Consider the following 9,840-nt stretch of genomic DNA (forward strand, 5'->3'; position numbering starts at 1 on the left):
TTCTATGTGTGTACTCAATATCGTGTATAACGTGTTTGTTATGCACTTTTATCATATCATATGAAATAAAAAGTAATCAATCATTTCCTTTCCAACATTTCACTACTTATTTTCTTGGATTATATATTTTGTTTCCTTACCTCATTTACTACCTAACAACAACTACCGGCAATTTCAGATATAATAAATGACAATACTCAATGTTTTCCAATATACATAAGAGAATTTTATATATTAATTTAATGAGGTAATTGAATTTTTTTAGAAAATATAAAATTTTAATCAATTTAAACGATTAAATTTTAATTTATTTAATTTTAAAGTTTTTTATTTGGATAGAGTATTAAATTATTCATTATTAAGTTTTTGAGGTCATTTCTATAAATTTTAAACTTTTTGAGCAAATTAAAAATTTGAAAAATAAGGACTAATTTGCAATATTAAAAAATTTAAAGGGATTAATTTCTAAAATTTTAAAATTATTAAGGATGAATTTGCAAATTTTAAAAAATTTAGATGTCATTTCAAAATTCTTAAATTTTGGAAACTATGAGGACCAACTACAAAATTTGAAATAATAATAATAGGTAAATTAATATTCACATTCTATGATGTATGATAGGAATTTCAAATTCTTTGACTTTAGATGTCTATCATTTTAACAATTCTTTGTTTTTTTTATTCAAACAATTAATTTTGTCCAAATCATCTTAAATTTCCCCAAAACATTGCATTCTCTCATTAAAATATTTTATCTAAACACCCTCTAAAGATTAGGGATATAAATAACTATAGTAAAATATCATTCTCTCATTAAGAACTTAAATGTTTCTCTAAACTTCTTCACATTAAAATAAAAATTATACGTTAAAATGTTATACACACTTGAAAAACAGTAAAAATGTTCATAAAGAAGATGCCATCCAATATAAAAAATTATGCATTTTATAGTCCTAAATAAACTCTATGAAAATCATGAAAATATTTAAAAATAATTAGAAATAATTTGCAATGCTTCAAAATAATTTATTCATCAAAAAGTGCCATGAAAAGGAATTGCAATATTTCAAAAAAATTTAAAGTTTCTTCCGTGACAATCAATTGCACATTCCTTACCATTGATTGTACCGAGAATACCATTCAAAAATATGGAATTTTTCAAAATGACGGTCTATTGCATGAAATAGACAATCGATTGCATTAGAAAAAATGGAACAAATAATTGATTGAATTGTTATTTTATACTCCCTCCGTTTCTTTTTAAGTGTCACTTTTTTGAAAAAAAATTGTTTCTTTTTAATTATCACTTGCAAACTTCAATGCAGTATAATTGCACTTTTATCAAATTTACCCCTAGATAATTATTATAGAGAGAAAAAAAGTAAAATGAATGTAATAAATAATTAAGGGTATTATAGGTAATAGGAGAATTATTATTTGGAAAGTAACAATAATGATTAATTTTATTGGTATGTGTAAAAAGTAAAAAAAAATGACACTTAAAAAGGAACGGAGGAAGTACGAGTTACTATTTAATGCTATGAGAATTACGACAAGAATGTACCCAAATTATTATTTTGTCGTTAGTCTCTCAGCAATAAAGATATAAATGCAATATTTTCCAGTTTTTGCACAAATACCATAAATGAAAAAAAAATGGGCCAAGGCAATTATTGATTAAAGTTTTATTCCATAAGATAAAAGTGCATAACTAGTAGGTTATACACGATGAGTACACACATAACTTATTCAAATACATACACAGATACAGCGGTAGTTGCTATAACTGCATGCATTTTATTTATTTATATTATTATACTTATAACGTCTTTAACAGTTTTGAGTGCAGAAACATTTCCAGTCATGGCACGTGCCACTGATTAAGTGCGCTTTGTTCTTGCAGTGATCATCACAGCTAGCATTCGTGAAGCATACTCCCCTGTATGTATCTGCCAAATGCTCACAAGTGTTTGCCTCTGTCACCACACACTACGTCAAAAAAGACTTTTAACAGCGCATCTTAGACAGCGCTTTTAAAAGAAAGCGCTGTCTAATGTTAAAATTAAAATAAAACACGGAAAATCTTCCCAAAAAATAATGAAAGCGCTGTCTAAGGGGGGGTCTTAGACAGCGCTTGCTAAAAGCGCTGTCTAAGACCCCCCCTTAGACAGCGCTTTTAGAAAGCGCTTTTTAATATAGACCTTAGACAGCGCTTTTGATAAAGCGCTGTCTAAAGTCTTTAAATTAAAAAAAAAATTAAAAACCAAAAGCGCTGTCTAAGGTAGGGTTTAGAAAGCGCTTTTGGAAAGCGCTGTCTAAGGCATACCTTAGAAAGCGCTTTCCACAAAAGCGCTGTTTAAGGTCTAATAAAAATAAAATTTCAGACCTTAGCGCTTTCGTTTTCTGTTCATTTGTTTTCCCTCTTCTTCACTCACGCAGCCGTAACCTTCTTCTCCTCAGTCTCCAACAGCCATAACCTTCTTCTCCAAAACACGACATCACGCATATCACCCTATTTTCCTTCAACTTCCGAAAACCCTAGTTTCTGCCTTCAAGGGTCCCTCCGCCGTCACCCAAACAATCGACCGTCGCACTCGCCTCTCACCTCCGAACCTCCGTCGTCACCCAAACAATCAAAGGTTGCAGCGCAAGGAGACACTTGAATACGGTACGTTCTGCTCTAATGCACTTCCTCTTCTTCCATTGTCAATTACAATAAGAAAAATTAATGAACTCAGTGGGATTTCTGTCATAGAATGAAGTTAGAATGTTGTAGTGTTCTTGGATTTGTCAATGATGCTAACTGAGCTATTGTGTTAGTTAGCTAGCTTACTAGTTATGCAATGCCACAACGCCTGCTTGTTTGACTTTGGCTTGAACTGAAATGTTGGTGTTAAAAATGTGCTTGTTTGATTGTAATGCCATGAGTTCAAATAACTTGGATTGTTACTGCAATAGTTTCTTTCTTTTATACTTGTTGCAGTTGTATGTTTTGCCTATGTTAATTGCTCTGCTTGAATGGACCCGTTGTTGTTTATTATAGCCTTGTATGTGTGCAATTAGATCCATGGCTGAACGTATGTGTATGGGTTGGTGTTAGCATATGGCTGCCCTGTTTGAATCTACACTCAATGCTTGTGGTTTGTCCATTGCCCTGTTGCAATCTTGATCAAATTTTTACTATCCACCACAACTGTCATTGTTAAGATGATTAATAGGGTTGTTAATGTAGGAAATGATTGTTAGCAATGCATTCATGCCCCCTTTTGAAATGGTGTTAATGGTTTGCACTAATGCTTTGGTGTACATGTTTCTTCATTGAAATTTATAATTATGATAATTCTTGTTAACTGTTTGTTGAAAATGCTATGCTAATCGGTTAGTTGCTGGTGTTACAAATGCAATGTTTAATGAAAGTTGGTGATTTGGGAGTTGTTAGTTTGTGTATGTATGTATATTGAATTGTGTATGTATATGTACATGCAATTTGAAAGGAAAACCATGGATAAAACATGGATCTGTGCCGATCGAATGACCAAAGAGTACGAGAGTGGGGTTTTGGAATTCGTTAAGTATGCTGTTCAACACGCTGAAAACCCCAGACGAATGCATTGTCCTTGCTTGCGTTGTTGTTATATTGGTAAGGTTGACGCACATGGATTGAAATCGCATTTGCTGAGGCATGGAATTGATCAAAGTTATCAGTGTTGGATATTTCATGGTGAGAAAATTAACGAGAATGTTGAATCGAGTGGAAAAAGTAGTACGACCTATGCTTCATACGACAAAGACACGGAAACATACGATTGTGATCGAGTTGAAGAGATTGTAGAAGCACTGGAAGAAGATCTTCATGATTGTCCTGAAATGTTTGAGAGGATGGTAAGCGATGCAGAGAAACCGTTGTACAAAGGTTGCACTAAATTCTCAAGACTTTTTGCGGTATTAAAGTTGTACAACTTAAAGGCGGGCAATGGATGGTCGGATAAAAGTTTCACAGAGTTGTTGGGCCTTATGAGAGAAATGCTACCGGATGATAATGTTCTTCCTAATCGAACCTATGAGGCAAAAAAAATGTTGTGCTCTATTGGCATGAGCTATGATAAGATACATGCTTGTCCTAACGATTGCATTTTGTTTCGTAACGAATATGCAATGTTAACTGAGTGCCCTAAATGCGGTTTGTCTCGATATAAGAAAAGATTATCTCCCGCAAAAGTCTTATGGTATTTTCCGATAATTCCGAGATTTAGGCGCATGTTTCGTAGTGAAACCGATGCAAGACATCTTACTTGGCATGCAGATGAAAGAATTATTGATGGAATGTATCGGCATCCGGCTGATTCACCACAGTGGTCGAAGATTGATAATGATTATCCTGAGTTTGGATCAGAAGCAAGAAACCTTCGATTGGCATTATCTACTGATGGAATGAACCCACATGGTCTTCAAAGTATCTCACATACCACATGGCCTGTGATTCTTATGATTTATAACCTACCTCCGTGGCTATGTATGAAGCGTAAGTACATGATGTTATCTATGTTAATCTCTGGGCCTAAACAACCAGGGAATGACATAGACGTATACTTGACACCTCTGATCGAAGATTTAAAGATTTTGTGGGAGAACGGTGTGGAGGTTTATGATGGATATAGGAAAGAAAGTTTCAATTTGAGGGCGATGTTGTTTGGCACAATTAATGATTTTCCAGCATACGGGAATCTATCTGGGTATAGCATTAAAGGTCAACGTGCGTGTCCTGTTTGTGAAGACGGAACCGATACGATTCGATTGGAACTTTGCCAGAAGAATGTGTTTCTCGGTCATCGTAGATTCTTACATTCTAAACATCACTACCGTGGGTGGAGAAAAGCATTCAATGGAGACACCGACCATCGTAGAGCTCCACCCGCATTGTCAGGTGAACAAGTTTTTGAAAAGGTGAAAGATGTGCGTACTGAGTTTGGCAAGCCTTTTGCACATAAGATTGTGAAAGGTGGGTGGAAGAAAAGGTCGATATTTTTTGAATTGCCATATTGGAAGTCTTTGTACGTGAGACATTTTCTCGATGTTATGCATATTGAAAAAAACGTATTTGAAAGTGTTATCGGTACATTACTCAATATAAAAGGCAAGTCTAAGGATGGCCTTAAAGCAAGGGAGAACATGTTAAAAATGGGAATGAGAACTGAATTAGCACCCGTGAAGAAAGGAAGACGAACATATCTACCACCTGCTGCTTTTACTTTATCTAGAAAGGAGAAAAAAATTTGTGTAAGTCTCTGAGTGAAGTTAAGGTTCCAGAAGGATACTCATCTGATATCAGAAGACTTGTTTCTATGAAAGACCTCAAGTTGAAGAATTTGAAGACACATGATTGCCATGTTATAATGGAACATTTTCTACCGATAGGTATACGTTCTATTTTGCCAGAAAAAGTAAGAAGTGCCATAACTAAATTGTGTTTTTTTCTTTAGGTCAATTTGTAGTAAGGTGATCGATCCCGAGATCTTACCAACACTACAAAAAGAGATTGTAATTACCTTGTGTGAGCTTGAAATGTATTTTCCTCCGTCTTTTTTTGACATAATGGTTCATTTAGTTGTTCATCTTGTGAAAGAGACACAGTTGTGTGGACCAGCTTATATGAGATGGATGTACCCTGCTGAACGGTATATGAAAATATTAAAAGGGTACGTGAAATCCCGAAGTCGACCAGAGGGTTGTATTGTTGAACGATACATTGTTGAAGAAGCTGTTGAGTTTTGTACTGAATATTTGTCTAACGTTCAATCGATTGGACTCCCCAGAGCTCAGATTTTCGACAAAATGGAAGGTAAAAAATTAATTGGGAATAAAATTGTGACAATATCAAGGGATGAACGGGATCAAGTTCATTTGTATGTTCTGCACAATAATAATGAGGTTGAGCCATATGTTGAAATGCACAAGGATGTACTCCGAAGGTTAAATCCGAACAGAAATGAAAATTGGATAGTTATAGAGCACAATCAAAGTTTCATACAATGGTTGAAGGATCATATTTATTTGAAGCGCTCTTCAGATCCTTCTTCGGTAACAGAAAGGTTGAGATATTTGGCATATGGTCCAAGTTTGCATGTGTTTTCTCATAGCGCATATTCAATTAATGGATACACATTTTATACCAAAGAACAAGATGATAAGAGTACTATGCAAAATAGTGGTGTCACCGTGCTAGCTGAAGCAATGCATATATCAAGTATGAAGGACTTAAACCCCAAATATGCAAATTTGTCATATTTTGGAGTTATTGAGCACATTTGGGTGTTTGATTACGAGAAGTTTCAGATTCCCATCTTTGGTTGCAAGTGGGTGAATAGTAGTGGCATACGAATGGATAAGTCTGGATTTTTGCAAGTTGATCTTACTAGGGTGGGGTACAAAGATGAACCTTTTATTCTAGCATCTCAAGCTAAACAAGTGTTCTATGTGAATGACCCGAAGAGTACAAAATGGTCTATAGTGCTTTTCTCTAACAAAGTGACTGATGATAGCGGTGTCGATCAATGTGATATTGATGTTGAGAATGAGTCATGCATTAGACGGAATGAGTTGAATAGAAATGATGAAGTTGAGGATCTTATACCGGATGAGTCATATATAAGAAACGATCATAATGAGGGAATTTGGATCAATTCATCCGTACGCATTGCTAAGAAACAAGTGATTAATATTCCAACAAAGAAAAGAAAGAGATGTTAGTGACTTAGGTAAATTATCCATGGTTTCTTTATTTTTTTTTTCATTTGTTTTGATTATAAGTTATATGTGATAATGCATGATTTCATTATATTTTTGTTTTCAATTGCTTTGATTATAAGTTATATCTGATAATGCATGATTTCTTTATTTTTTTGTTTTCAATTGCTTTGATTATAAGTTATATTTGATATTTGATGGTTTCCTTGGTTTATTACAGGTTAGACATGGCTGATAACCAACATGAGGAAGTTAGTAAAGTATCCGCGGAAGAAGAAATTCGAAGAGGCATCACAGTAATGCGAAGGGTGGTCCAAGGAAGATCTCGAGGCATCATACTAGATGTCTCTTGGAACAACCAGGGACAACTTATAGAACCTAATGGGCATACCTTAACTAGTTTCATCGGTGCACTAGTAAGGAATGAAATTCCCATTACATGTGATGATTGGAGAAATAAAGAGTTGAAAGAGTCCAAAGAAAAAAAGGCCAAAATGGTTTCATCGGTGCACTAGTAAGAAAAAAAATTGGTTTGAATTGGTATATATATATATTTGTTAGCCAAAAATTGGTAGAAAAAAGGCCAAAATGGCATGTATAAAATGTGATAACTGTCTGTCAAAATCTGGTTGAAAACAGGTAGAAATTCTGGTTTATAAACCTGGAAAAAATGTGGTTTAAAACAAAAGCTTCAAAAATTTTCGTATACATTAGACAACGCTTCTGTAAAAAGCGCTGTCTAAAGGGGGGGTTAGAAAGCGCTTTAGGCAAAAGCGCTGTCTAAGGGGGGGGGGGCTTAGACAGCGCTTTTTGAAAAGCGCTGTCTAAGCCCCCCCCCCCCCCCTTAGACAGCGCTTTTGTCTTAAGCGCTGTCTAAGGTATACCTAAAAAATTAAAATAGGGGGGGCTTAGACAGCGCTTTTTGAAAAGCGCTGTCTAAGCCCCCCCCCCCCCCTTATACAGCGCTTTGGCCAAAAGCGCTGTCTAAGGTATACCTAAAAAAATTAAAATAGGAGGGTCTTAGAAAGCGCTTTTGGCCAAAGCGCTGTCTAAGGGGGGGGGGGGGCTTAGACAGCGCTTTTAAGATTTAAAAAAGCGCTGTCTAAACCTTTAGCAGCGGAGGTTTAGACAGCGCTTTAAAGCGCTGTCTAAGGCCAAAAAAAGCGCTGTCTAAGGTCTTGTTTGGCGTAGTGACAATTTCTTCTGCATCCATAAGCACAATTAAAAACAATATTAGATTATAATTATGTATAGATATTTATTAATTTATCGATTCTGTTTGAAAGATAAAATGATAAATGTATAAGAAATGCATTATATGATAATTAATTAATATACTAAAAATGATGAATTAATTACGTGCAACAAAGAGAACGAGGAGGAGGAGGAAGGACAAGGCAGCTAGTGATTTCTTCTCCATAACTTTAGTGATGATGAATATAGATTTAATATATATATGATTCACTTCACTTAATATGTTGTGTGTTTGATATATGTGATGCTTGTAAGACACTTATATATAGCCCCAAAGGACTTGACTAGTAAGAGACATCACAATAAATATGACAATGAAGTTTTTGAAGATAAAAGAAACCATAATCAAGTTTGTATTCTCATCATGGAGAAGAGTCAATAACGTGGGGCGGGGAGTATACTAGTGGAGCTTATCAAGATATTTAATTCTGATAAGTTTTTAGTCAAATAAGAGTCCTAGTTTTTAGGATAGTTTATTGAATTGATTTAGTCAAATTTGTTTCTTTATTTATAGCTAGAAGTGGGTTGTAGTTTGTTACTACACCTTCATTTTGTTCCCTATTTATTTTACTGCATTTCATAAGGAATAAATAAGTCATTCTTAGTACTGTTAGTTGTTTTCTATTGAATTCTAGTTGCGTCTAATAATCTGGTATCAGAACGTGACTTGAGAGAGATGGGTTCAGAAGAAAACTTTGTTTCAGCGTCCATTCCAAAGTTCGACGGTGACTACGATCATTAGAGCATGGTCATGGAGAATCTTCTTCGATCCAAGGAGTACTGGATTGTTGTCGAATCGGGCTACAACCGTCTTACGAGTATGGATGGGATGACGCCAACGGAAAAACAAAACCTAGAGGAGATGTGTCATACCCCAATTTTGTCCGGCCATTTGTGGTTTATCCATGAGATCTCTTTGTTTCAAAGGCCCATTTGCATAAGTGTGTTCATAATCTAAAATGTGGTTTGAATCTTCTTACATGACTAATCCAAAACCTATTTTCTTATTAGTAAGTATTAAGAGCCATGTTATTATTTCTATGATCACTATTTATTAGTCCATTTACACACCCCAAATATTTATGCCAAGTTCTAAGCCTTTCATAGGTTCCTAAATTAAATTTGCATTTTTTGAGTTAGAATTGTGTTGTTTTTAAATTAAAGCACTATATTTAAATTTATGTGTTGAAGTTAGAATTGTGTTGTTTTTAAATTAAAGCATCATATTTAGAATTGTGTTGTTTTTAAATTAAAGCACCATATTTAGAATCATGTTGTTTTTAAATTAAATCACTATATTTGTTTTCTTTGTACCTAAGTTAGAATTGGGTTGTTTTTTAAATTAAATCACTATATTTGGTTTCTTTGTACCTAAGTTGAAAGTGTGTTGTTTTTAAAAGTTGAAATTTGCATTGACATGCCTCATTTTAAATTTCTGGTCATAGTTAGATCTTGATTAAATGATAACATGCTAGAAACAATTTTTGGTTGGATGTTCATGGTGGCCCAAGTAGGTTGCCAATTGAAATAAGATGACAAAATTCAAAATACTCTAATTGATTAGCATAAATAAATATTGAGTTAAGTTTTGAAAGCTTATAGGGTAATTACATAGTTAAATTTAATTCAATAAGTTACAAATAATCCAAGAACACATTTGTCTTAAAAAAAAACCTAAGTAATTACAGTGAAAAATTGCTACAGATGGAAACAAATCCTAAAGACCAAAACCAAGTAATTAGGAAGAAATCTCTTTGGACTTGGGGCGCGCCTCCAAACTTGCTTTCTTACAGCCCACTTTTCCATTCCATCAAAGTCAATTCACCTGTAACCTGCAAAGGG

General features: G+C 34.3%; 1 protein-coding gene across 1 annotated transcript; it reads right to left on the reverse strand.

Annotated features, from left to right (window-relative positions):
• Window positions 1-1,657: 1,657 nt before the first annotated feature.
• Window positions 1,658-8,253, reverse strand: LOC127086345 (defensin-like protein 39). The gene is made up of 3 exons (XM_051027104.1): window positions 8,104-8,253; window positions 7,940-7,947; window positions 1,658-1,989 (listed from the first exon to the last, which is right to left on the reverse strand). The coding sequence occupies exons 1-3, from the start codon at window positions 8,162-8,164 to the stop codon at window positions 1,831-1,833; spliced, it is 228 nt and encodes a 75-aa protein (XP_050883061.1). The 5' UTR covers window positions 8,165-8,253; the 3' UTR covers window positions 1,658-1,830.
• Between the last annotated feature and the right edge of the window lie 1,587 nt (window positions 8,254-9,840).

This window comes from Lathyrus oleraceus, chromosome 5 (assembly GCF_024323335.1).
Source record: "Lathyrus oleraceus cultivar Zhongwan6 chromosome 5, CAAS_Psat_ZW6_1.0, whole genome shotgun sequence".
In the NCBI taxonomy this organism is placed as follows: domain Eukaryota; kingdom Viridiplantae; phylum Streptophyta; class Magnoliopsida; order Fabales; family Fabaceae; genus Lathyrus; species Lathyrus oleraceus.